This window comes from Balaenoptera physalus (genome assembly GCF_965194825.1).
Source record: "Balaenoptera physalus genome assembly, chromosome: 15".
NCBI lineage: Eukaryota > Metazoa > Chordata > Mammalia > Artiodactyla > Balaenopteridae > Balaenoptera > Balaenoptera physalus.
Window position 1 is genome coordinate 58973174 of NC_138894.1, and position 27638 is coordinate 59000811.

The following is a 27638-nucleotide window of genomic DNA, read 5'->3' on the forward strand; positions in this document are numbered from 1 at the left end:
GGTCATATTGAGCCATCGGTGGTGGGACTAGGACTCAAACCCAGCCCCGTCTGACGTTAAAACCCTTCCCTTAACGATACCCAGAGACACCAGTGTGTCTCTAAGATAAAATATTGGGGCATTCAGGAATATGTGGGTGCATCTCAGCCTGGGCAGCACTGACCTCAGAAATCAAAGTCTTCGTCTATGAGAATGACATTCATTTTTATCTTATCACTACAGAAGAGAAGCTTTGTTTAAATAATTGGCTAAATAATTTTTCAAGAATTTCATCAAAATGAAAACATGGCTTTTCAAAATTAGAACTCGTCAGTCCCTTGAGAATACATCCCTCTGAGCCCGAGGTCCACAGCCCCTGGTAGTGAAGCACCTTACTCTATTATACTGGGGAAAACAATGGAAACACACGAGTCTGGGCTTTTGAGGTCAACCACCCAGGTTCAGAATCCATCCTCTCCAACCCATTACCACTAGACTGAGGTCATTGAGGGCGGAGGGGTGCGGGAAGACGCTGGCATCCCCAGGGACTGGGGGTGCCCTGGAGAAAGCGTGCCCTGAGGTGCGGGTGGGATGTGAGCCCGCCTCCCCTGGGCTGTCACTTGCTTGGCCTCTCTTCTCTCAGCACCTCTGCAGCCTTGGGGAGAGCCGAGGACAGGATCAGGTCTCAGCCCCAAGGACAGGCTCCAATTCCAGGGTGCATAGGCCCCAGCCCAGGCCACTGTGGCCCTCGTCTCCCTCCGTGGGGATTTGCCAGCCACGTCTGAGCCCACAGCCAGGCTCAGGAGGCTTCAGGTTCTGGTGTCACTATCTCATCACTCCCTGTTTTCTGTTGTGTTTTCAGAAAACGCCAGGCCCAGGAGCATACACATCTTCAGCCCAATTCCCCAAGCAGCCCCGGACCATAGCCAAAATGGGCCGAGAACATAGCCTTTTCTTCAACAACACAATTGGCTTTTAAAATAAACCCATCAAAAAAAATAAATAAATAAAAATAAAAAATAAAATAAACCCATCTTGGCCCTAAGCGACTTCGAGTTTTAGTAAGTTCTTATGTTTAGAAAACTCTATTTTGTCTCTTCTTTAGGAAGGTTTGACCACAGACTATAACCGATGGCCTGGGGGGACCACCCAGCCTGCTTATCTGGAATAGTCCCAGCAAAATGTCCAGTTCACGTGCAGAAGTTTCCTGGTTTGAACAATCAGTTATATGTTCCCTCTGTGTATTGTCAGAGGGTGTATCCCCAGAGGCTGTGCCCCTGAGCTGCTCTCACAGCACCTGGACAGGCCCTGATATGTCAGGTGGGCTCTGTGTGACCTTGGGCTCTCTAGCTGGGTCTCCACTACACTGGGGTTATCATGCCTCATAGACTCATGGAGACTTTCTTGGGGGGTGGCATTCAGCCAAGGCCAACCCGAGCTTGACGGGATCCCAACAGATGGTTCTTTCTCTTTCTCAACTCCCTGAAGAGAACAATATTGATTCAACCCGACGAGCATTTGTGGTTTCAAGTCAACAGAAATATTTTGAGGATCTGTTCCGTGCCAGGTGCTGTGCTGGGGTTAGGGAGTGGAGGTTGAAACAAAGATGAACAAGGCATGTGACCAAGTTTAGGGAGGGTTGGAGGGGAGACAAGGCCAGAAAGGTAGTTTGGAAGAGTTCCCGGCTTGAGGAAGGCTTTGAAAACCATGCCAAGAGCCTCCTTCCGGTCACCTTGTGTGTGCAGCTCAGGGGTGGCCGTCATGTGGATGGCAGTTCCACCAGCAAGACAGGCCCTGGTCTCGGGAAACTGTGAGATCACCACACCTGGTGTGTGGAGGAGCAAATTCTGACAACAAAGGCCACAACAGGCACTCAGAGCAGGGACAGGGCAGCACGGCCCAAGCGGGGAAGGACGGGCGGGTGCAGGAGGCAGCTTGGCTGGTACCCAAGGGACCAGGAGGCCGAGATAGGCAGAGAGGAGAGGGAGGAAGATGGAGGGCAAGTAACCCCGTTTGGGCAAAAAACAGGAAGAAACATTTGCTGGAGGGGAACAGAGGGAGCCTGGCCCAACTAGAGTGGAGGGTGCAGATGGGGGCGGGAGGGGGCTTGGGCAACCCCCAGACCACAGGCCAAGCAGTCAGTCCTGCTCTGGGAGCTCCAGCCAGATGGACCCTATGCTGGACAGCCAGGGTCTCGTGAAGGATGGGCAGACTAGAGTCATTAATCAATAACAGGAAGGAATCTTTTTCTTTTTAACTAAAAGAAAGAAAAAGAAGAAAACCTAATATAAATCCCTATATTTTATTATATGAAAAAAAAACCCAGCTCTCTTCTCTAGTCATATAAACACCATTATAAAGTGGGCATTGGGCGCAAGGAAGGGGAGGTCATCATCTCCCTGGGTTTATCCGCGTCTCACATTTGTGGAAGAAACTCCCTGCACTGTGTTCCTTCAGAGCAGAAAACGGCCCCTTGGAAGATGAGGCAGATGCCTCAGGGGTGGCAGCTCCTGTCCCACTCTGATCAGCAGATGGCAGCAGGGCAGATAGTTCCCAATTTTATTCTCCAAGTGGGTCAAAGGCCCCTGCAGGATCAGAAGGTAACGCTGGCACTTCTGACAGAGCATGTTTCTCTAGGAAGCAGTGTGTCAGGTTGTGCCTGGCGCTCAGGGCAGCAGTTCTAGAGAGAGGGAGGTGAGAGGCGGTCATGTCTGTCTTGGGGCTCATGGATGGAAGGTTAGGGGAACCCCTCACACTGGCAAGGGCAGGAGGGAGCTTGTGTTGCAGGTATGTGGGGTATCTCCCCGACAGCAGTGTGAACCAGGGGCGGGCAGGAACCGCCTCTCTCTCCCTCTGTCTCCCCTCTGCTTCTCCCTCAGGCCAGCCTCTTCCCAGGCTTAGGGTCTAATGCAGCCTTCTCCTCGCATCACTTCCTGAGCCCACACCCTAAAGAACGTAAGCAGCCCCTCCTGGTTCCAGTATCAGGTTCCCAGGAGAGAGAATCCAGTTGGCCAGCTTGGGTCAGGGGTCCACCCTTGGGCCCTCCAGCTGTGGCCAGGAGGGCCTAGACCCTTGGTGCAGACATAGCTGCAGGGGCCAGCTGTGCCGGGGTGGAGGGCAGCTCCCCTGTGTTCTAGAAGAGAATGAAGACCCTTTCAGAATAAGAAGGAGAGGGCGTCTCCTGCCTGGCCTGCAAGAAGGGGGCTTGGGAGGCCTGCAGAGACATCACCTGGAGGTGGAACCGCTGGAGAACACTCCGCAGGGCCACCCTTGAGTTTCCAGTCCAGGCACTAACTTTGCCCTTGGCTCCTGTGACTTCTGTCTTCTTTCTGGAGCTGGGGGTACCCCAGCCCTGTCCTCCTGTCCAGCCTTGCCACCTGCCCATAATGCAGCCTCCCCCTGCTCTGTGTCTCCTCTGTGGTGATGTGACAGAGGCGTTTCCCTAGGTGCTAGCAGAGGGGCTGGCAGGCACCAGGCGGCCAGGAGAGCAGTGATTTGCTTCTCTTCTTTGACATATTCCAGCATTCTTTATAGAATCTCATACAGGTAGGGAGAGGCTTTCCCAAATAGACCAGAGGGATTCTGGATGGCTTTTTCCTGCCACAAGCCTAAAAACTGGGACAATGTTGGAAGAGCAGGGCCTCCTTCTGTCCTTTCCAACATGGAGAGACTGGGCAGACTGGGGTTGACTTTGAGCTTGAGCTTTGAGGTTGGGATATAAACACCTAGCAGCTACGGCTGTTGTATGCATCCAGTGACAGGTCCAAACTGACTTAGAAAAGCCAAGAGCTGGCAGATGGAAGGGAATGTGGTGTTTATCCTACGTCCCAAGGGGCCTTCCTTGCAGGGTCCCTCCTCCATCCCCCGTGGACCACTGTGACACTGGCTTCTCGAGGTCCCAGCCCTGGCTTCCCTGAGTATCCTGCTGTTCCTCTCCCCTCCCCCACCCACACTCCAACTGCCCTCTGAATTTGGCTTCAACCAAAGCAAATGGTTTTCTTGGCTGCAAATATCTTCTGCTGTTGCCATGTGAAATTCCCTCCACGTTAAGTCAGAGCATGTCACAAGTCGCAGCACTCGTGGGGACAGCTTGTCCTCCCCCCCGCATCTCTTTCCCTCCTTCCTCACCCCCACTGGCACCCCCACCCCCATTGCTTTCTGGACCCACAGGGGACACCTTGCAGACCTGGAGACCTAGGGCCATAGGTTGCTCAAGTGACCAGCCCGACCTCCAGCATCACCTCTCACCTGCTCGGTACCACCCGCCTCGAAGCAGCACACAGCTGCCTGGACTCCCGTCCCTGCGGCTAGGATTACTTTGAAAGTCCTATTATCTTGAAAACACATTCTACAAGTTCAGAATCAGTTGTTCTAAGCTGCATTTTAGAATCCCCGGGGGAGACTTCACAAAGCTCAGTGCCTGGCAGCTCCCAAACAGATCACATCAAACTCTCTTGGGTAGGACTCAGGCCCAGTATTTTTTTAATGTGCCTCCCCATCCCTGCCCCCACCCGCAGGTGATTGCAATGATCAGCCAAGGTTGAGAACCGCTGCTGAGATGGTGTGAAGGCACCAATCACCAATAAGTCTGGGCGGGGCCACAGGTAGCTCCCCCACCCCTGAAGGTTTAAGAAGACCTGGCCGTTGCCCTAGGAAGTCATGCTCCAGTTAAGAAGAGGTTGGTCCGCGTTAGCATCTGGCTGAGTCCTAAGGAAAGAGGATGGCGCCGGGCCGGATGGTCTGAGTGAAGTAAGTTCCTGGAACGTTACCGGTGGAGGTCATTCTGCGTAGAGAGGTCAGCAGGGCCCTGAACTCAGGCACCTCTCGCCGGCCTGACTCTTGGCTGGGCTTCTCACAGATCTTTGGTTTTGGCCAAGGGCGGGGCTGCAGGCATACAGAGCCTGCCAGGCCCAAAGGGAGGGGTTTGGGTACCAGATTCAAGGCCGCAGGGACCGGGTAGGCCTGTGGGGGCCAGTGCCAGAGACCCAGACCCTGGCCCAGCTCGCCCTACCGGCTCCCCAGAGAAGGGGTGATTCTGGATGGCAGGAGGGGCCAAGGCTGACGGAGGCCTGCATGTTGGGGATGGCGAGTAGGCGAGAGGGTGGGGGATAGAAGGAGGAGGAGCCAGAGGAAGGGGAGGCCCAGGGGGTGGACGCGTGGAGGAGGTCTCAGCAGGTGCTTCGCGTTGCCTTGTTGACAACACCCTTAGCTCTATCGGAGCCCAGAAAAGTGTGTCACCCTTTTGAAGAGAGACGGGGGCTCAGAGAGGCCCATCCATCAGCGGAGGGAGGTGGCAATGTGGCTGCTTTGGGTCTGAGTGTGGCTTAGTCCCTGAGAAGTGTAGGCAGGAAGGGAGCTCAGGCCTAGTGACACTGCATCTCTAGTCACCAGAGTGGGCTCAGGGGGCGGGGGGGGGGAGGAGCCAGGGAACTGAGCAACCTGGGAGGGGGCAGGGTTGGATGGCAAGGCAGTGCACTGGAGGCGTGCAGGTCACAAGCAGAGCTCTGGGCTTGATGAGGGCCGGCCTTTGTCCCCTCACCACCTTTCTGAAGTCCCAGAGCTCGGAGGTCCTGCATGGTAACTGAGGGCCATCATGGAGAAAGGAAGTTGCTGGAGCTTCTCTTATTCATCAGGACCAGAGGGGACGCTTGGAAACACGCCAGGCAGGGTCACAGCTGTTGAAGCTTCTAATCCCCAACCCGTCCTGGGCTGGGCATGGGAGCTGGACTGCAGAGAACCTGTGTGCCGGGGGTAGCTCACTGTGGAAACAGACCATCTGTGTTAGTTTCCCATGGCTGCTGTAACAAATTTCCATAGACTTTGGTGCTTAAAACAACACAAATTTATTCTCTTACAGTTCAGGAGGTCAGGGGTCCCCAAATCAGTCTCACTGGGCTAAAGTCAAGGTGTTGGCAGGCTGGTTCCAGAAGGAGTCTCTTTCTGGAAGCTCTGAGAGGAGAATGTTTTCTTCTCTTTTTTAGCTTCTGGAGACCACCTGCATTCTGTTGCTCATGGCCGCTTCCTCAAATCACTCCAAACTCCTGCTCCCACAATCACATCCACTCCTGACTCTGACCCCCCTGTTTTCCTCTCCTCTTGTAAGGATCCTTGTGATTATATTGGGCCCACCTGGATACTCTCCCCATCTCAAGACCCTTAACTTAATCACGTTTGCAAAGTCCCTTTACCATGTGAAAGAACATACTCACAGGTTCTGGGGATTAGACATGGACACCTTCGGGAGGGCGTTATTCAGTATTCCACACCATCTATCTAACTTGTAGCTGGGATAGGATGTGAGGCATCCTTTTGCCTGAAATGCTACTCTCCCCTGGCCCTTCATGTGCTATCTTCACCTTCCCCAGTCTTCCCCAAACTGGTTGGTGCTTCTCCTAAGGGCTCCAGTAGTCCCCAGATCCTTGCCTGAGGCCAGCGTTGGATTGTGGGCTCTGAGATCATAGAGTTGGGATCTACTGGGGCATCGGTGAATTTCCCAGTGCCAGTACAGTGTTAGCACATAGTAGATGCTCACTGAATACTATATTTTACTGAGGTATAGTTGATACAACATTATGTAAGTTTCAGGTGTAAAACATAATGATTTACAGTTTTAAAGATTATACTCCATTTATAGTTATTATAAAATATCGGCTATATTCCCTGTGTTGTACTATATATGCTTGTAGCTTATTTATTTTATACATGGTAGTTTGTACCTCTTAATCCTCTATGCCTATCTTGCCCCTTTCCTCTCCTCACTGGTAACCACTAGTTCATTCTCTATATCTGTAAATCTGTTTATTTTTTTGTTATATGCACTAGTTTGTATTAGTTTTTGGATTCCACATATAAGTGATATCATACAGTATTTGTCTTTCTCTGTCTGACATATTTCACTGAGCATAATACCCTCCAGGTCCATCCATGTTGTTGCAAATGGCAAAATTTCACTTTTTTATGGCCGAGTAGTATTCTATTGTGTATATATGTGCCACATCTTCTTTATCCTTTCATCTGTTGATGGACACTTAGGTTGCTTCCCTATCTTGGCACTTGTAAATAATGCTGCTATGAACATTGGGGTGCATGTATCTTTTTGAATTAGTGTTTTTGGTTTTTGTTTTGTTTTTTTTTCTTTTTGGATATATATGCAGAAGGAGAATTGCTGAGTCATGTGGTAGTTCTATTTTTAGCTTTTTGAGAAGCCTCCATACTGTTTTCCACAGTGGCTGCACCAGTTTACATTCCCACCAACAGTGTAGGAGCATTCCCATTTCTCTACATCCTTGCCAACATTTGTTATTTGTGTTCTTTTTGATGGTAGCCATTCTGACAGATGTGATATCTCATTGTGGTTTTAATTTGCATTTCTCTGATGATTAACGATGTTGAGCATCTTTTCATGTGCCTGTTGGCCATTTGTGTGTCTTCTTTGGAGAAATGTCTATTAAGGTTTTCTCCCCATTTCTTAATCAAGTTGTTTGTTTTTTTGATGTTGAGTTGTATGTGCTGTTTATATAGTTTGGATATTAACCCCTTATTGGTCATATCATTTGCAAATATTTTCTCCCATTCAGTAGGCTGTCTTTTTGTTTTGTCATAGGTTTCCTTTGCTGTGCAAAAGCTTTTACGTTTAATCAGGTCCCATTTGTTTATTTTTGCTTTTATTTCTTTCGGCTTAGGAGACAGATCCAAAAAAATATTGGTATGATTTATGTCAAAGAGTGTTCTGCTTATGTTTTCTTCTGGGAGTTTTATGGTTTCTGGTGTTACCTTTAGGTCTTTAATCCATTTGGAGTTTATTTTTGTATATGATGTGGGAAAAGTGTTCTAATTTCATTCTTTTACATGTAGCTGTCTAGTTTTCCCCACACCACTTACTGAAGAGATGGTCTTTTCCCCATTGTATATTCTTGCCTCCTTTGTCATAGATTAATTGACCATAAGTTCGTGGATTTATTAATGGGCTGTCTGTTTTGTTCCATTGATCTATGTGTCTGTTTCTGTGCCAGTACCATACTGTTTCGATTACTGTAGCTTTGTAGTATAGTCTGAAAGTCAGGGAGTGATACCTCCAGTTTTGTTCTTCTTTCTCAAGATTGTTTTGGCTATTTGGAGTCTTTTGTGTTTCATAAAATCTTTTATATTATGGAAGTTCCTTTGATTATTTTGAACCACAAAGAATTGTCTAGGGAAGGACTGTTAGCCTGAATATCATCAGTCATTTCTGGTGTTTGATGCTGACAAAAGTCACCTGATGAAATAAGTTTTTAAAAAGAGGAGGTAAAGAAACTTAGTACTGATTTTTAAAAAAAATTTTTAATTTATTTTATTTTTTGGCTGCACTGGGTCTTCGTTGCTGCGCGAGGGCTTTCTCTAGTTGTGGCGAGCGGGGGCTACTCTTTGTTGAGGTGCACGGGCTTCTCATTGTGGTGGCTTCTCTTGTTGCAGAGCGTGGGCTCTAGGGCACGAAGCCTTCAGTAGTTGGCGGCACACGGGCTTAGTTGCTCCGCGGCATGTGGGATCTTCCCGGACCAGGGATTGAACCTGTGTCCCCTGCATTGGCAGGCGGATTCTTAACCACTGTGCCACCAGGAAAGTCCCTTAGCACTGATTTTAGAAATCATTCCTGGAGGTTTGACCTTAAGATTGTAGGTGTTAGATGTTATAAACAAGCTCTCTAAGATCACTTAAAAAGCAGTAACGTTGGGAGTTCCCTGGTGGTCCAGTGGTTAGGACTCAGCACTTTCACTGCCGTGGGTCCAGGTTCATTCCCTGGTCGGGGAACTAAGATCCCGCAAGCTGTGAGGAGCAGCCAAAAGTTAAAAAAAATAAAAAATAAAAAAAGTAAAAAAGCAGTTGCATTAAAAGTTACATTCTGGGGAATGGGGTTGGGTGGGGGGAGAATGCTCCTAATGTTTTACATATGATACTTATGGCTCCAGTTAAAATCTCCAGTAGCCACATTATTCCAAAAATTTAAATGTGCCCTATCTTATATGGAAATGAAAATGAAGCTTCTGGAAAGTTGTGTTTAATGACCCACATATCTATAGTGCAGATGAAGATCCTAATGGCAAAGATGCATGAGTATTTCTAAAATAATTTCTAGAATGGGATTAAACATACGTGTAACTCTATTAAGAAAATATAATGGATTGAGACCAACTGTAGGTCCTTGAACAGCCATAATAGACTCAGGAGGGCTAAGGTTTCTCTTTGGAGCCCTGTCCCAGGCACCCCCAGGGTGAAGCGCTGGGATGGTGTGTGTGCTGGGCAAGAGGGAAGGCTAAGGTCAGCTGGTGGGTGGGGCCAAGGTGGCCTCACTCCACATTTGTACCCCAAGCCTCCCACTGGCAGGAGAGCCCCCCTAAAGGCCAGCCAGTGTCCCGCTCCTGAGGGCACGTGTGGGTGTGGCTGAGCCTAGGTGTGTGGGATATGGGGGCCACACCCGGCAAGCAGACAGAACCCCCCAGGGCCTGTGTGCCGGCCTGAGTGTTCTGACAAAGCATAAGGGTCCCATGAGGTGAGTGGTGAGAGGTGCAGGGGGGGAGGGAGGGAGGGAGAGAAACTTCTGGAAGGTGTGGGAACTGGGTCTTGAAGAAGAAGGGGCACAAGGTGAATTCTGGGAAGAGGCCCGGTAGGAGTGGAGTGGATGTGGGAGAGTGTGGGTCATTGTGGGCACAGGAGACACCCTCACTGGTAGGGCGAGAGCCCAGGACGGGGTGTTCCCAGCTCAGAGGAGATGCTGTCTGAATGGACGAGAGTGCCTGGCCCCAGGCTAGCAACTGCCGGGGCCCTCTGTGCGCTCACGCCAGCCTGCACTGGGCCAGGCCGTCACAACCCCTGCACCCTTGGCGGGGTGCTGTCAGGGGTGCGGGTGTGAGTGATGTAGGGGGCCCCACTCACAGCCAGTGAGCCGGGGGCCTTGTTGGGGGTCAGGTAGTGAGCTGGGGGCTCCTGGGCACGAGACAGGTGAGAGGGAGCTGGCAGCGGCCTCCTCCTTCTGGGCCCAAGCTGAGGCCATGGAGCTCGCAGTCAGTTACAGAGACTGCCCCAGCTGCTGAGACCTGGGGACGGGGAGCTGGGGAAGCCACCTATGCTCTGACCTCCGCACAGAGAAGGCACCCATCTCAGGTGTCAGAGCTGACACCTGAGGCCAGTTAGTCTTTGTGACAGTGTCCCTATGCCTGCTCTGATCCCCATTTCAGCGTACACGCTCCTCCTCTGGTTGGCGGGTGTCCCAGGAAGAATGCCATAGACAGAGGTTCTCGCACGCAGACTGCCTGATCACTCACTGCCCTGGTGGCTGGGGGCCTCGGGCAGGTCACCTCACCTTCCTGCACTGCCTTCCCTCCCCTGTGAGATGGGCTTTCGCCATGCCCACCGGTGCCCCTTTGCTTCGGGTCAGAGCCCCTCCCCCCATAGGCGGGTGCCCTGGCATGCGCCCCTCCGCCCCCAAAGGCTGGTCTCCAGGTGCACACTGAGAGGAGACCTGGGGAAGGAGAGTGTGCCTCTCTGGGGATGGGCAGGGCCACCAGGAACAAACACACTCGAGGTCCCTAAGTCATCAGGGGGTCATTGCAAGGACCGAGGAAAGGATTCAGATGGGAGTCTTGACTTCAGGTTGCAGGAGCTGGAAAGGTCGTCTGGGATAGAATGGAGCTCTCTTGAGTCCATCATCTTTTGCCCCCTTGAAAATGGGCATCCGTTTCTTTTGGTTGGAGAGCTCCATCTTTATGGAGATTCACCTGCTCTGCATTTTTCTCTTCTTGCCCTGCCGTTCTTCCTTCTTGCCTCTGGCCCTTGGCTTCTGGCGCTTTTCATCCTCTGCTCCCACCACCAACTGCTTCTTTCTCTGTCCCAACTCACACCGCAGAGGCCAGACCCTCTGCAGCCTTCAGCACTGTCAATGTCATGCAAGGCAAAGAGAGGTGGAGGGACCGTTCCACATTAAAGGAGACTAAAGAGATGTGACAACTAAGTGGAATATGTGACCCCCGGCCAGGGGAAGACAGTGCTACAAGGAACAGTGGTGACAAACTGGCATATGGACGGGAGAGGAGAGAAAAATACTGTGTCTGGGTTAAATTCCCTCATTTGTGAACTGTGCTGTGGTTATGTAAGACAAGGACCTTTGTTCTTAGCGAAAACACACTGAATTATTAAGGGGTAAAGGGGCATGATTTATGCAACCTATTCTCAAATGGTTTGGAAAAAAATACGTTTTTAAAAGAGGCCCACAATGACTGACTTCTTGCCAAATTCCAAAGAGACAGTTAAGGGGGGAAGAGAATGAGCGAGAGTGTGAGAGAGCAGGGACGGTCACCACCAGTCTGGGGGTCTCTGTGTGGGGTGCCCAGGCCATCCCATAGGCTGTGGGCCAGTACACAGAGGAGGAACTTTGGTTCTAGAAACCACCCATGGCCCAGTCAGCTGGTGGGCAGGACAGTGTGATCACATGGCCCAGCGCACAGCTCCCATGGTGACCTTTTCTTGTTTCTGGGTTGCCTGGCATCTTGAGAACGCTCTTGCTCTTTGGGGGACTTTGCAGCTTGTTGAGTGGTCTCTGTTTAAGGAACCTCCTCTCCGGCCGCAGAAGGGGCAAGGGTGGCAGGCAGCCCTGAGCATTGGCCGTTCTCCCCTGCTGGAGGATTCCTGGTGATGCACGTTTCCATGGATCCCAGAGGGGTCATTCGGCTGCCTCGGTGACGGGCACTGCCTGCCTCTCTCCCATCGTCTGGTGAGCTGGTGCTGGCTCTGTGGGCGAGGACCTTACTCTCAGCTTTGCCATATTCCTAGCTGTGAGTGGAGGTGCCATGATCTCCATGTCACCTTTCATGGGGACAAAACCCACTTCCCTAGGTTGTTGACTACCAAAGGAGCAATGTCGGAGAGGGAGTCCGCCGATAAGCAAAGTGCCTTATGCCTAGTATAATGCAGGGAGAATGTTAGGACTGTCATTGTCATCAAGAGAAGAGTCAGGACAGGAGCCCCCATGATGTACCATAAAGTGACAATGATAGGGAAGGGGTGGGGTGGGTGTTCAAGGGGGTGTGAGTTCTGTTGTCTTCCTCCTCCGGGGGGACCTGCATCGTACCGAGTGCCCAGGAGGGCAGGGCTTGAGGGAATGATGGGCTGATGCAGGGTTTCAGAAGGGGCCCATTACTGCTCACCCGGAACTCCAGCTGCTCAAGCAGCCATATTTTGTGTCCTGAGGCCCATCCCCTGGTCACAGCTGCTTGTTCTTAGGGACCCACGGAAAAATGAGTGGGACCAGTGGGATCCTCTCATCCAAGAACCTAAGCTCAGATGCACAGAGGGGGGTTGCTGCAGCACTGGAGGTGGAAGGCCTGCCAGGGTATGTAGATTGAACGTAGTCCCATGGGAGCATCTCTGAGTGAGAGAGGTCAGCCAGCAGGGAGAGGAGGAGGGAGGAGGCGGGGCAGAGAAAATCATCACACAGGTATCCAGCGGTTATTATGGGCCAGGCACTGTTCTAGGCTCTTTCCATGTTTTTTCTCACTTAATCATCATGACAGTCCACAAAGCAGGCACTATTCCAGGATTATTCTTACTTTACAGATGAGGAGACAGGCACAGAGAGGGTAGGTGACTTGCTCAAGGGCACAGGGCCAGCCAGTGGTAGAGTGGCCTTCGAGCTCAGTCTGGGTGCTGACTCCATCACCAAAGACGGATGCATGGCTGCCTCGGCCCCGTATCTGTGCACTGCAGTCCCTGCCCTAGGGCTCCAGGGAACCCCCCTCCCCCACCTTGTCTCTTTCCTGGGGCTACCTTCAGTGGGTCTCTGCTTTTTGCAACTGAGAGAGCTTGATGAAAATTCGAAGGAGTTTCTGGCATGGGATACTTTCCCAGTAGGACCTCCCTAGCTTCCAGAATCCAAGTCTGCACCACGTGGGTTGGTCCCACAGGTCACTTATGTGTGAGGCTTGTTGACTGTGGCTTGTCATCAAGAGCTGGCAGCACGGGCTGGGGGATATTTGTTTAGCTGGATGCTTCCCGAAAACCAGGCCAAGAAATATTTGCACAGTGACATCTGAGCGCTCGGGTCGGGGGGTGTGAATGCAACAGTGAGTACTTTGGTAGGAGTCTGGGGGTGGTGGCTGAAATTCCATTCATACCTGTGCCTGCAGATAAACACTATTAATACTGCAGGGCTGTGGGCTGGAGGTCCATGGGGGTGACAGTGTGACCGAGTCTTAGCCCCAAACTCCAGCCCTTGTTTTGGTACAATGGGTTGGACACGGGGCTGGCTCCCTCCCTCTACAGGGAGGGCTCGATTGTGAATGAGGGGTCTGCAGATGGGGAACTGGAGGTCAGCAAGTGCCTGGGTCTCCACCACTGCCTGACTTTCCAACATCTGACCAACCTGAGGTCAGCTCAGCAAAGCCCTCCTCAGGGACAGGAAGGCCGCCCCTCCCTGCCCCTCTCTCCCTCCAGATTCCCTCCAGTCTCATCCTTGTAGGATGAGCTTTTCTAGGCCTTTCTCCCAGGCTGGCAGACAAGTGACACCATCTATAGCCTAAAGCAGCCTTTAATTCTCACCCCAGGGGGCCGTGAGCTGGCGGGTGAGGGTGTGTGACAAGTAATCTGATACTAATTGTTAAACCACTAAAGACTAAACGTGTTTTCCAAAAAGTATCACAGGGAAATCAAAGCTGGGCACCCAGGAGCTCCAAGGAGGGCTCTTCCTCACTAGAAGAGCAAAACCGTAACCCCGGTAATAGGGCTGAGGATCAGGGTGGAGGTGGCCAGGGTGCTGAGCGGGCAGCTCTAAGCCAGCCCTCGAGTTCGAGGGGAAGCCTTAAGGGCAGCTGTCTTCAGACTGTGTGGGTGCAGCCTTGGGGGTCCATCAGATAATCCCTTGGGGTGTACGAAGAAAAACAGGGCTTCTGTGTAAACTGATGTCATCCTTTGATACACATTTTATAACATATATAGTGTATTTGTATGTGGCATAACTTCTATAAGGAGAATATCGGTATGGACTTTTCAGAGCAGGTGGCGGATCTGGATGTGGCCTGTATTCTCACCACACACCCCTCCCTTGGCGCTTTCCCCCAGGTGCTGAAGATGCTCCATTGGCAGTGCCCTTGGGGCAGTCTCTCCTGTTCAGGTGGCAAGTCTGGCCCTGGCTTCTCCCAGCCAGGCTCTGGAGGCAGCAGGGGTCTCCAGCCCTGCCTGGACCGCTCTGCTGCCTCCCACCCCCCTCCAGGCTTTGGCCATGCCTCCGCAAGGCTTTAGCACCCTCCCCAAGCCCTCATCACAATCTCCTCAGTGGGCCCCTCCCTCCCACTGCCCTCCCCACCTGTGTGTCCCCGCCCCGGCCTTCATGACCTCTCAGGCCTCTGCCTCTTCTCCAGGGCTCCCTCAAGGCCTGTCCCATGGGTACCTGGTAGATAAATGAACACACTGCTTCACACAAACCTGCTTTCCCTTCATGGGCCTCTTTATTCAAGACCTTTGTTTTGAATTGTCAAGCAACTTGCCCGGCCCCGCTGAGGCTTCCTATAAGGAATGCTTCAAGTCAAAATGCATTTGTTGCCTTTGCCTTTCCTTACCAAGGACTCACTACCAACATCTTTGGGCATCCCAATGTAAACCAACAGCATTCGCTTTTTCTTTTTTCTTTTTCTAACAGAATTCCAGAATAAAAATAGATCTCTATCATATATATATATATTTATACACATACATACACATATAGAGATCCTTCAACCAGGCGGGATGAAGGATCTGGTGTCCTTACAGTGTCCCTTGGCCTGGCATGGGAAGGCTAGAGGCACAGGCTCTCCCTGGTAGCACCTGGGGGTGTGAAGTGCTGAGCCAGGGCTGGGAGGAGGGTGGGTCTCCAACAGCCTCTCGCCTCGCCTCCGAGGAACAGACCAGGCTCTGACAAACCAGGGCAGCCCTCACCCAACCTTTCCACACACCTTCAAGTGAGAGATGTACCACACGGGGCTTTAAAACTGAAACCCAAAGTGCAGATAAGAAAGGAGTTCCCTGATAGGCCCCTGGGGGCTGCCTTCCTGGGGATAGTTCCAAGAGCATCACGCAGCAGGGCTAGGGGAGCCAGCAGGGAAGACACCCACCCACCAGCACCCCCAGGACCCCGGTAGAGACAGGTGTCACATACACAGAGGCCTGCACAACCAGGGAGGGGCTAGGCTCCGGCCCTTCCTTGGGTCTCTAATTACAGTCCCTGTTTGGCCCCAGGCAGGGGAAACCAAATGGCCAGGGTGGGGCTTGGGTCACCCAAGAGGGCCTGAGGTGAAAATGGGCTGTGGATGGTGAGCAGTGTTAAGGGCAGTCCTAGAGATTGCCAATCTCCACATTATAACCCTTACAGGGATCTATACTGTACCCATTGCCCAGAAAGGTAAGGCGTGAAGCAATGAGGTGTTGATGCAAGGAAGGGCTGGGTCCAGCAGCCATGTTTGTATCCTAGGGGCTACAGCCCGGGGCCTGAGGAGGTGGCTGAGGCCTGTTTCTAGAGAGGTGGAGGTGGGCAGAAATGGAAGTTTAGTTAGGGCCAGAACTCAGTGCCCCTGGCCAGACACCAGAGGCCCCAAAGGCACTTGGCAACAGAGGGGAAGAGTATAGGCGGGCCCAAGCAAAGAGGGGCAAGGCCAGGCACTGTCCACTAACTTGAACCTGGGAGAGGTCCATCCTCTTCCCGCTTGCCAGCAGATTCTTCAAGCCATGACTGCCCTGGGCACGACCTGAGAGTGGGGTGTGAGGCCAGGGCCATGGGGCTCCCCCAGGCACAGAGGCCTGGTGAGGGCAGGTGGTGAAGTACAGCTATGAGGCTCCCCCACTAGCGCTCTTGGGGAACCAGTCCAGTCACCATGACGCTAAGTCACTTAGGGTTCAAGCAGACTGCCTCCCGAGGGGCCAAGGAAGGAACCCAGGAGAACCCTCTCGGCCCAGCCAAAGGGCAGCTCATGGGGTTCATCTTTGGCGTGGGGAGCAGAGAGCTGAGGTTCGAGACTAAAGCTTGTGCAAAGCCGGGAAATCCAGGGTCAGAGATATTGAAGGAGGGTGGCAGGTACAGTACAGGGGCTTTTAGACAGGTCAGGGGAGGTACCCAAGCCTCACAGACCCTTAATGCACATTTAGATGATGCACAGATACACTGGGGAGCGTCCCCCGTGTTGATGTGGCCTCCCAGCTACTTCCTTGCTCATAAACTCCATGAAGTCTGAGTCCAAGGAACAAGGGATTTGTTTTTGATGCAGATCTGGTCCACCCTGCTCCAGATGAGCAGCTCTCAGTCCCAGCTGGCCCTGGAGGGAAAGCAGGGGTGGGGGGGTGGGGGGAGGCGAGGAGAACTAGGGCTGCAGCCTGCAGACATGTTCCCTAGAGATGGATTTCCCTGAGGCCCTGTACCTCCCCTGACCCACGCTCCCTGCTGCCCGCCTGCCCGCTGGGCAGCTCCCTCCCTCCCAGAAGCTGCGAGGCCGTGTCAGAGCTCTCTGGGGATGATGGAGAAGGGCAGCACTGGGCTGCTGGCCTCCAGTTCGAGGGCGGTGAGAAAGCAGTCGACGGCGGCCTCGCTCTGGCCCTGGGCCTGCAGCACCTCGCCCAGGCCCTGCCATGCCTCATGGCAGGTGCTCTGCCTCTCCACGGCGTCCCGTAGCACCTTCTGGGCCAGGCTCTTATGGCCCAGCTGACTCAGCGTCACACCCTGGGGAGCAAGCACAGGGCGGGGTGAGCGAGGCTGTCCCGGGGCAGGGGCATCCTGGCCATCGGGGTAAGGAGTGGAAGCGGCGCGGCCACGAGCCAGAGAGGGCTCTGCATCTCGGGCTTGGGTACTGTCAAGTGACCGTGCCCTTGACCCATGCAAACCCTCCCTGTGTCCGTCCCAGCCTTGCTTCCAGCCCGGCCTCCCGGGTCACCCACCGTGGCAGCTCTGATCCTCCTTGCCCCAGGGGATGGGCTTTAAGGTCAGCAGACTTGGCTTCGAGTCTCCCCATTACAGCTGAGGGATCCCGGGCAAGTCACCCCCCTCTAGCCCTCAGTTTCCTCATCTGTAAATGGGAAAGACCACTGTGCCCACCTCTAGGGTTGTTGTGAAGTTTACACGACAGCATAGGCAAAGCACTTGAACAGTGCCTGACGTGCGTGAGCTCTCAGTCAACGGATCTGTTAACCCCAGGCCCCGTGCTGCACTGTGGCGCTGCCCTTCTCCCCAGGGACCTGTGAGACCAGGGAGTGTGCGCTACAGGCCTGGGTAGGACCTCAAGCCTGTGGGTGAATGCACAGCTCCTGTGCCTGCAACAGTAGCCTGTCTTCCTGGGACCTAAAGCCCACCCCAGCCTGGCCAGGCAGGTGAGGGTCGCAGGAGGAGAGTCAGATGGCCAGGGAACCGGGGACAGATGCTGGGTGAAAGGAGGGCCTCTGGGAGGGGAATCAGGGCTGCCTGGGAAGCTTGGCCCTGTTGTTTGGAGAGATAGAGGAAGTGACAGGAACTGTCACAGAGTTGGGAAGTAAAACTGGCACCTTGTCCCCCTCTACGTCCACCCACACTGGGAGGGGAGGCGGGGAGGCCAGGGTGGTGAGCAGGGGGCAGGGCCAGGGTCCTCTTTCGACCTCCAGTCCCAGAAAGACTGCTTTGCACCATCCCACCAATCTGTGTCCCAGCCCTCAAAGGTGCCATAGGATAGCAGCACGGGGGGCCATCCTCTCATTCAGACATGAGGTAAAGCCCAAACAACAGCGACTTCCTGGACAGGCGGGGGCCGAGATGGGGGTGGGGAGCTGCCTTCTGTGTGCCTGGAGCCCCCTCTCGGGTGCCCGCCCACTGACGGCCATGTACATTTTTAGCTGGAACATTTTCCTCCTCACCGCACTCCCCAGAGTTAGGCCCTCCGTTGCTATGGAGACCCACTGGGGAAGATGCACATGGCTGATTTCATAAAGTCTTCCGAGGGCTTGGAATACGACCAATTAGGCAAGAGTGAAAGATGGTGCTCAGGAAGCCCTAGGAAAAGCCTCCCCCTCTGAAGGCTCTGGCTGGCGATCTGGTGGCCAGGGGGAGGGAAAGGAAGGGGAGCTCTTCAACCGAGGGCGAAGCTATCCCCAGGGGACCACAGGGATGGGGGGAGGACAGGGGAACCAGGGGCAGGGTAGAGCCTCAGGCAGGGCTCCTGGATCTGGCCAGATGGGTGCAGTGCTGACTCAGGGCTGCCCAGGACCAGTGGGCAGTGTCCAGTCTGGCCAGCAGGGCTCCAGGCCAAGCTGCTCTGTCCACATGGCCTGGGAGCTGGACCCTGAGCAGCTCATGATGGAACAGGGCCCACAAGGAGGAGGGCAGGAAGGCGAGACGACAGGCCGCCAGACACCAAAATTAAGCACCAAAAATGGAAGGTTTGAGCCCTGTGAGTGCTGCCCATGGGGGAGCAACAGAGGACAGATGGGGAAGGCCAGCGGGGCCACCCAGGGCGGGGGCGGGGCCACAGTGGCTTTTACACACCAAGCTTTCTATATTGAGCTTCCACGTGAGATTTTTGTTGGAAAAGAGGGCTTTATAGCTAAAAACAAGTTTGAAAACCCCTGATCTGAAGAAGTGTGTAGGTGTTTGGGAAGGGGCCAGATGTGTCTGCAGGCTGAACAGGGTGTGTATATGTGTGTGTGTGTGTGTATGTTGGTTTTACTCGTGGTTTAGGAGGTTTGTGGCAGGCTCCTCTGTATGTTCTATGTAGAGAGGAAAAGCCCAGGGCTGCACAGCCGGAAGGCCTGGCCGGGTTGGAATCCCAGCTGTGCCACTGACAAGTGCCATGACCATGGGCAAGTGGCCCATTTTCTTTGAGCTGCTGTGTCCTCATCTGTAAACCAGGGGATAGAACAGTCCTACCTCGTAGGCTATTGTGAGGATTCTGCAAGGATGAATTTGAAATTATATAGCAGGGTGCATGGTGGGCTGACAGCAAATGGAAGTGTCCCCAGGATGAACAGAGGGTCCTGGGTAGAGGGGCAGGGAGGGCACAGAAGAGCGATTTCTCTGGAGGGCAAGGCTCCCTGTGAGGGAAGACTGTGGGCTGGCGTGGGGTTGGATCACATCCCCCCAACCCTGGGGTGCTGACCTGAGAGCCTGAAAGGAGACACCGGGGTCAGGGTGGGGTCTGGAGGCCCAGGGCCTGTAACAGGATCTGCTGCCACCTGCCCGAGACACCAGCCCGTTGGGTTCATGTTTGGTAGCAACTCGGAGCTGTTTGCTGCCTGACAACTGGGCGGGGCCCTGCCCCAGGAGGATGTGAGGTCTCACCTGCTCTCCCACAGCCCGGCGCTGAGCCGAGGGCCCGCCATCAGTCACCCCACCCCCAGCTGCCCCAAGAACAGGTCTCCAGGGAGATGGTGGGAACACAGAACTGGTGTCTCAATTCCATCCCGGCTGACTCCTTCCCTCCCTGCGCCGAGAGAGACCAGACCTGCTAAGTGACTCTCAGCTTCTGACGCTTGACCTGGGAGATGCCATCGCCGTGCTGCCCACACAGGGATTAGAACGAAGTGCGAGTCCCTGATGGTGGTGGAGCTCAGGGAGGGGCAGGGCTATGGGGCAAGTCCCCAGAAATTCCCGAGGTCATCCATTCCCTCTTCCTGAGATCCAGGAAGGAGGGAGCAGCTGGCCTCATCTCATCCACCAGGGACCCTGCTCCTCTAGGAAGTCTTTCTTGCCTAAGGACAGCACCTGCTGCCACACCACCGCCTTGAGACTATGCTCCTCACTGTAGCTCTCGAATGCCATCCCTGACCCCACCCCCCTTAGGCTGAGAGAGACAGGGTCCCCAGCTCCTGCCTGCTACGTGATTTCCCACAGGACAGCAGCTCAAAAGAGTTTGGGGGGATGCGGGTGGTCCCGGATGCAAAGCCAGGCACACCAGAGGCCTTTATGCATACTTAGTGACCTGCTTAGGGCCACAAAGGCAGGCAGCCTGAGGGCCGCCTCCCTGGCTAGGGTCTGGTCTCCAGTTTGTATGGAGACTCCGAAGGGACTCTCCCTGTTAGGAACCCAGGTTCTCTGGGGAAGTACAGGTTGGGGTCAGGAGATGCAGCCCGGGATGGGGATGAAGGGGAGCGGGGGTCCTGCCTGCCTTTTGGAGAATTACCACTGCACACCATCTCAACGGGTTAATTCAGTGCCTGACGCTGTCCCCCAGAGGGGAGGGGCGGCAGGAAGGTCCCGGCTGTGTGAGCCCTTTTCTTCTTTGGGGGGAGGGCGGCCCTGGGAAGCAGCCCCGAGTGCTAGGCCAGCTGCAGGCCAGGCTGAGGGCTCCCTCCCCACCCCTACCCTCAAGTATTTATAGAAGTTATTTTGGGAATTTTCTTTCTGAGTTCAAGGCACATTCCTGGGATTCTATAACAGCCTTTCCAGCTGGGAAGCCGGGAATCAGCTGGAGGCTGCTGGAGCCTCCCGGTCCCTGGAGCCCCCTGCTTGGGGACCATGGGGCTGCAGGAAGGAGTCCATGGCGGGACAACCTCTGAGGCTGCTCCAAGGCTCCCTCCCTTCACCCACCCCAGGGGGGGGATGGGAGGGGAGGGGGGCTGACACACCCTTCAGGGAGGCCCACGTTCCAGCCGAGCTCAGGCTCTCTCCATGCACTCCCGGATCCTCCCAGGTGTGTCAGCCCCTACCTGTCCAACTGCACTGGGAATGAGGAATCCGTCCCGGCTGACAACCTAGCCCACACATCACCACATCACGCCTGGAGCTGCGGCAGCTCCAGGCCCACAGGCTGGTCCTACCTCCTTGCTGGGGGGAAGGGTATGACTCCTTCTAGACGCACCCGACGCCTGGCTGATGAGCTCCCACCCAGAGCTCCCCTGGGCTCTCACAGGACGAGGCCTCGGCTGAGAGAGCCCCCAGACTCACTGAGAGCCCAGCCTAGCTAGGGGGCTTCTGGGGCAGCAGAGGTGGCTGTGCTCTTCACATGCCAGAACTCACACCTGTCCCTTCCTCCTCCTGGGGCCTCTGCAGGTGAGATGTCGTGAACACCAGCGGGCCCCTCGGCTGGGGGTGGTGTCTGTCTTCAGAGGGCCACAGCCAGGCTCAAGGACAAGCACCAGCTTGGTCAGAGGGTGGGCACAGCCTGCGGGGGAGGGGGCCTTGCCAGTCCCACTTCTAGGCGAGGGGCTGGGCCTTTTTGGGTTGGTTTCAGGCTCTGGGCTGGCTGGGGGCTCTGCCCACCCTGGAGCACAGCCAGGCCCACAGGGCCAGGTCAGGAAGCTGCAGCGAGGCCTCTGGACTTTGGATTCTAGAAGTGAACACCCTGTGATGGGCAGCGAGAAGGGGACCCCATGGCAGATGCTCCTCTCTAAGCAGGAACCAGAGCCGAAGGGGGTGGTGATGGCCTATTTGTGGGGTGTGCTGGCGTTCTGCACAAGGGGAAAGGCCTGAACCCTGCTACACCCTCCAGACATGTCTGTCTTTCAGACCACTGATTCTGGGGTTAAATTAAGCCAGCAGTGCTTAACCCTGGCTCTGAGCTGAGTCTGTGACACTGCCAGAAAGCTTCCTGTCCACTTCCTCATCAGGGTTGGTGTGGACTTGAGGAGTCCACACACCGGCCTAAGGTTCGCCTAAAGTCCTGGGTCAGAGGCAGGGGGACCCACCTCCACGAGCCCAGGGCGTGAGCCCAGGGCGTGGGCTCAGGGTGAGTGCTGGGGCTGTGCCAGCATGGGCATGAGGCGGGCTGGGGGCGGCCGCTGGACACAGGAGGCCCAGGCTGAGGGGACACGCCCTGGCACCTCCCATCCCTCCTCCCTTCGCCACTTCCCCATCAGGGAATGCAGACCTCAGGCAGCACTGCGGAGGGACCAGGAAGAGAGCTCACAATAAAACCACTGCACTAGGAGGTCACAGGGCCAAGAAGACATTCCTATTTTCCTGCCACAAAGAAGCAATATTCCTGCCCCACCGGAGCTGGGGAGACTCTGCTGACAAGGGGCTGTGTGTGTGTAAGAACTCAGCTTCTACACACACACACACACACACACACACACGCACGTACGCACACGCGCGTGCGCAAGACTTCCAGGTCCTCCCATTGCCTCAGGCTGTCTGGACCCTCTCAGCCCTCTGCCACGGCTCAGGAAGCCAACAAGGAAGGAGAAGTCTAGGGCAGGTGGGCTGTCCTGGATGCGGAGGCATGGGGCCCTGGAACCAGAGACCTTGCTGTTCTATGTACTGCCCGCCTCATCCAGTGTCAGGGAACTCCAGAAGGCCGGGTGCCGAGTTTCACTTCTCAGCTGCTCAGGACACCTTTCCTCCTTCAAGTCAGGAAGCAGCGGCTGAACCAGCCTAACAAGACTATGGGCCTGAGTGTAGGGTCTCCCCGAGCCTGGCCTTCCCTGCTCTTCCTCTCCAGCAGCCTCAGGGCCCAGCATGCCCCTTTAGCTGCAGAGTCTCACCCGACATATGCGACGGCAAGAGGGGGTCTCAAATCCCCCTCGTCCCTCAACGCAGACTCTAGCTCACTGGGCCGGCTGCCCTCGCTCTCAGCCAAGGTCAGCCTGGCCTCACACTGTGCACAGTCTTGTCCCATCCGCAGGGCAGCTGGGGCTGATGTCCCAGACCTCTGTGCCTTGGTCAGAGTCGCTTGGTGGACTCAGAGGACGGAGAGGCTTGGCTACAATGAGCGTCTGGGGCTCGACTCTGGGCATCTCCTTCCCTCTGCAAACCAAGAGCATCTGAACCTGGCCTGGGAGCCACACTTTGAAATGAAAAAGGTAAAAGTAAAAGCTTTCGCATAGCAAAGGAAACCATAAGCACAATGAAAAGAAAGACAACCCACAGAATGGGAGAAAATATTTGCAAATGATGCGACCGACAGGGATTAATCTCCAAAATATACAAATAGCTCATGCAGCTCAACAGCAAAAAAACAACCCAATCAAGAAATGGGCAAAAGATCTAAAAAGACATTTCTCCAAAGAAGACATACAGATGGCCAAAAAGCACAAGAAAAGACGCTCAACATCGCTAATTATTAGAGAAATGCAAATCAAAACTACAATGAAGTATCACCTCACACCGGTCAGAATGGCCATCATCAAAAAAATCTACAAACAATAAATGCTGGAGAGGGTGTGGAGAAAAGGGAACCCTCTTGCACTGTTGGTGGGAATGTAAATTGGTGCAGCCACTATGGAGAACAGTATGGAGGTTCCTTAAAAAACTAAAAATAGAATTACCATATGATCCAGCAATCCCACTCCTGGGCATATATCTAGAGAAAACCATAATTTGAAAAGATACATGCACCCCAATGTTCACTGCAGCACGATTTACAATAGCCAAGACATGTAAGCAACCTAAATGTCCATCAACAGAGGAATGGATAAAGAACATGTGGTACATATACACAATGGACTATTTACTCAGCCATAAAAAAGAATGAAATAATGCCATTTGCAGCAACACGGATGGACCTGGAGATGATCATACTAAGCGAACTAAGTCAGCCAGAGAAAGACAAATATCATATGATACCACTTATATGTGCGATCTGAAAAAATGATACAAATGAATTTATTTACAAAACACAGACTTAAAAAACAAACTTATGGGGCTTCCCTGGTGGCGCAGTGGTTGAGAATCTGCCTGCTAATGCAGGGGACACGGGTTTGAGCCCTGGTCTGGGAAGATCCCACATGCCGCAGAGCGACTAGGCCCGTGTGCCATAACTACTGAACCTGCGCGTCTGGAGCTTGTGCTCCACAACAAGAGAGGCCGCAACAGTGAGAGGCCCGCGCACCGCGATGAAGAGTGGCCCCCGCTCGCCGCAACTAGAGAGAAAGCCCTCGCACAGAAACGAAGATCCAACACAGCCAAAAATAAATAAATAAACAAATAAATAAATTTTAAAAAACAAAAAAACAAACTTATGGTTACCAATGGGGAAAGGTGGGGGGGAGGGATAAATTAGAAAGTTTGGATTAACACATACATACTATTATATATAAAACAGATATTCAACAAGGACCTACTGTATAGCACAGGGAAATCTACTCAATACGCTGTAATAACCTAAATGGGAAAAGAATCTGAAAAAGAGTGGATATATGTATATGTATAACTGAATCACTTTGCTGTACACCTGAAAGTAACAGAACACTGTAAATCAAACATACTCCAATATAAAAAATAAATTGAAAAATAATCAAAAAAGAAAAAGGTAAAAGTAACCCTGTCTACTGGGCCATTAACTTACAGAATTCTTTAACCTAATCCTAACAAGAGCCCTAGGTGCTTGGCGTCACGAGTCCCATGTTACAGAGGGGGACACTGAGGTTCTGGGAGGTTGAACTTGGCCAAGGTTAAATGGTGAGTGTAGGCAAAGTGGAACTCAAGTCCAGGTCAGTCATACTCGAATGCTGTGCTCCAACCTCCAGACATGATACTGGGGGCTTAAAAACCATCCCAGCCAACCAGCCCCAGAGGCAACCCCGAAGGCAGCTCTGCTGGCACCACGGGCCACCCAACAGCACAAGGAAATTTGGGCCAATGACCCTTGTCCCATGGCAGTGAGGTCAAGCAGCCCAGTCAAAGGTGGGGCTCAAGCTCAGGCCACGTGGTCTTCCACGTGAATGGTGGCAAAAATACCCAGTGTTGACTTATCTTTTCACAGCTCTTGGCTCGTCCCCTAAAACTACCCCTTCAGGTCACAAGGGCCTGAATTATTATCCCCATTTGATAGAAGAGAAACTGAACCGGCGAGGGGAAGTAATCTCCAAGTACCCCCATAACTTGAAGGCTGGCAGGGCTGATTGCCTGTCTCAGACCTCTCCTGTCTGGTCCTACCCTCCGGGATTGGGGATAGGACCAGTCAGGGGAGGGTGGGTGGAGCTCTGTGCTGCCAGAGTTCACCTCTTTGACCTTAGAGAGCACAGCCTTCCAGGTTAGATTCCTGGAGCACCTGCAAAAGGCCCAACCCAGAACCTCAGGTTTGGGTGGGGCAGAGCCCTGGTCCTTGCTGACTCAGGCCCCGCCTTGGGGAGGGAGAGGGATGGTGGGAGGGAGCTTCTGGGGCTTAAGTCGTGAAGTGGCACACCCCAGCCTGCAGAGAGGGAGGCAAGAAGCTCTGGGGCCAACTGGGGGTGGCCGCATGCCATGGCCATGCCCCAAGTCCACTTAAAGACAACAATGCTGGGAGCCAGAGGGAACGAATGCAGGGGAATAATTCATCACCAGCTCTCATCAGAGGGCAACAGATGACAGAAACACTGTCTTCCTGTCTTTCCAGGGGCATCTGGAGAGAGGATAGGCCGGGTCACGCAGCCAGGATTGCTTCAGAAATCACATCTCTGGGGATTAACACGACAGGAGCCAAAGCTTACGCAGGGCTGTCTCCCCCTACTGCTGGGGTGTCCGAGGTGGAAAGGGTTCTGGGGAGAGGGGCAGCAGGCGCTAGGGCTCTGTCCCAAGAAGAAAGCATGGCCAGGGGCAGAGGCCAGTGAAGAGCAGGGAAGCCTGCCCAGAGAGGGGCCAGGAAACCACTACCTCCCAGGATCTGTCCCTGGGAGAGGAGGGCGGGGCGCCAACCACCACAAACACAGATGGCAGGGACACAGCCACGCCTGCCCACTCCTGGCTGAGGCTTTCAAGCTATCCCTTGCAGTGAGACAGGCGGCACCAAAGCATCCACAGTCCCGGCTCAGCCAAGTGGAGGGCAGGGAGAGTGAGGCAGTCTGTGGCCAGGGCTAGTGACCCTCCTGCCATTAAGGTCAGGTGACCTCCAAGGAGCCCCCTCTTGGGAGGGTTCTCAGGGACTTGATGACTCCATCAGTCACTCCTGGGCTCCTTGCCTTCCCTAAGCATCCCTGCTCCCTTGGAGGTCCCCTCTCGGCCAAGCCCATGGAGCCTTCTCTGAAAAACAGTGTCACCCTAGGGACAACTCCTCTGCTGATCTTGGGAAGGACCCTGCTTCCTTTCTCAGGTTTCCTCAGGGACAGGCAGGTAAAGTTCAGGTTTCCCCTTCCTAACTAGATTCTCTGCCAGTAAATTAAGTTCTGAGCAGCCAGGCTGAGTGAGTGGGGTTTCCGGCTACCTGGAGGGGAGGCTGAGACGGAGCTGGCAGAGACCGTCAGGACCTGCTCCTGGGATTTCACTGGGAATTTCCATTGGCAGAGAGCACGTCTTTCTCCTTCCGCACCTGGCAGTCTCCCAAAGCCACCTGGCCATCCCTGAGCCTGGTGGAGGCGGCAGCCTGCGGGATCGGGGCTTGAGGGCACAGACTCCTCAGGGACACTGCTGTGCGCGCGGCGGGAACTCTCTGCCGGCACAGCACTGCCGAAGAGGTGTCTCTTTCCTGCCTGATCTGGGTGGAAAAGCCTGAGCTGAGCCCAGGGTGGAGCTGGAACCATGGAAACGTCCCCATCACATCCAGGGCCGGGAGGGCAGCAGGACAGGAAGAGCGGAGAATATGCTTCTGGGCCAAAGTTCAAGTTCTTGGAAGCCTGAACCCCAGCTCCTGAAAACAACAGCCCTCCCCTCCCAGAGGCTTTCTCCAGCCTGTCTCCAAATCTCCTGTCCCATGTACAAAGCCCGGGAGAGGCCACAAGTCTGGCCTCCTGGTGTTGGACCATCCTGCCCAGGAACTGCGGGGCAGAACCGGGCACGCAACACAGCTCACTGAGTGCATCTCTGCCCTCCTCTCTCCGGAACTCGGAGCGTGGGACTCAGCCACTAAATCAGGGGGCTCACTGAGGAACCCAGAGCTCTTCCAGACCAGGCTATGGGTGGCCATGCTCCCAGGGGAGGGCTGTGTCTCCTTCCCCTTGTACCTAGCAGAGGCCGATGTCCTCAAAGAGCCACAGTGGCATGGCAAGGCCAGGATGTCCTCCCTGGGAACCTGCCTTGGCAATGACTCCAATGGGGGGGTGTGTGTACCAGTTCCCCTCCATAGTCCTTTTTCTGGATAATTCTCCAAGCATGCACCAACCTCACGCTGAGACAACTGCTGTGTCTCTCTTATTCGCTACTGACTATTTTTAGATTTGTGAATCTAAGGGATTCACATCAAATCTAAGGGATTTGTGAATCCCTTACATAAGTGCCAAGCTGACTTAGACCGATGGGGAGTGACTCCCATCATGCAGTACCATGGTGAAAAAGATCCCAAGATCCCATCTGTGCTCAGTGGGAAAAAATGCTGTGACGGATAAGCGACGTCTGTCACGGGCGAGGGACTGGAGAGTGTGGCATGTGTTGTGTTCTGTCTTTTCTGATATTGCACTGCAGACTTTCAGAAGCACTCTCACATGCGTCACCTCATTTGATTAGAACAACGCTGGTCTAGTAATGATGAAGCTCATTATTCATTTATAAAAGGAGACGTCAGGAGCATGGAAGTTAAGTGTGTCTTTTCCTAAATCACCCAAGTGAATTAGGGCCAGAGCCGGGATTAGATTCCAGATGTCCTGAGTCTGAGGACTGTACAGGGAAGACACTTAGCTCAGGGAACACTGGAGTCCAACAAGCCAAAGTGTTCGCATGTCTTTGGGAAAACAGTGCTTAGTAAATCTTCCCCAGGCTTGAAATTTGCTATTCTTTATGCATATGTGTGGGATGCTGGCAGGGACACAGAGTGTGGAAAGGGGACGGGCTGCCCACGCTGGAGCCGACTGCCCCTCTGGTT

General features: G+C 53.8%; 2 protein-coding genes across 10 annotated transcripts in view; one reads left to right on the forward strand and one right to left on the reverse strand.

Annotated features, from left to right (window-relative positions):
* Window positions 1-963, forward strand: part of STPG4 (sperm-tail PG-rich repeat containing 4) — a gene marked incomplete at its 3' end in the record, with an annotated part of 43466 nt that extends 42503 nt beyond the window's left edge. The window contains 2 exon segments of the mRNA XM_082427886.1: window positions 842-941; window positions 944-963. Of these exon segments, the coding sequence (XP_082284012.1) occupies window positions 842-941; window positions 944-963 (120 nt within the window).
* The window catches only part of TTC7A (tetratricopeptide repeat domain 7A), a 178599-nt gene that overhangs the window by 1750 nt on the left and 149211 nt on the right, over window positions 1-27638 (reverse strand). For 5 of the 9 annotated variants that reach the window (XM_082427714.1, XM_082427715.1, XM_082427713.1 and 2 more), the window contains one exon: window positions 14428-16687. The exons of 1 other annotated variant lie outside the window; for it this stretch is intronic. In XM_082427714.1, the coding sequence (XP_082283840.1) occupies window positions 16466-16687 (222 nt within the window). In that variant the 3' untranslated portion in view covers window positions 14428-16465. Of the gene's footprint in view, window positions 1-2267; window positions 2660-4503; window positions 5739-8751; window positions 8782-14427; window positions 16688-27638 lie in introns of those variants that run through there. 3 more of the 9 variants (XM_082427709.1, XM_082427712.1, XM_082427711.1) reach the window with 3 other exon arrangements.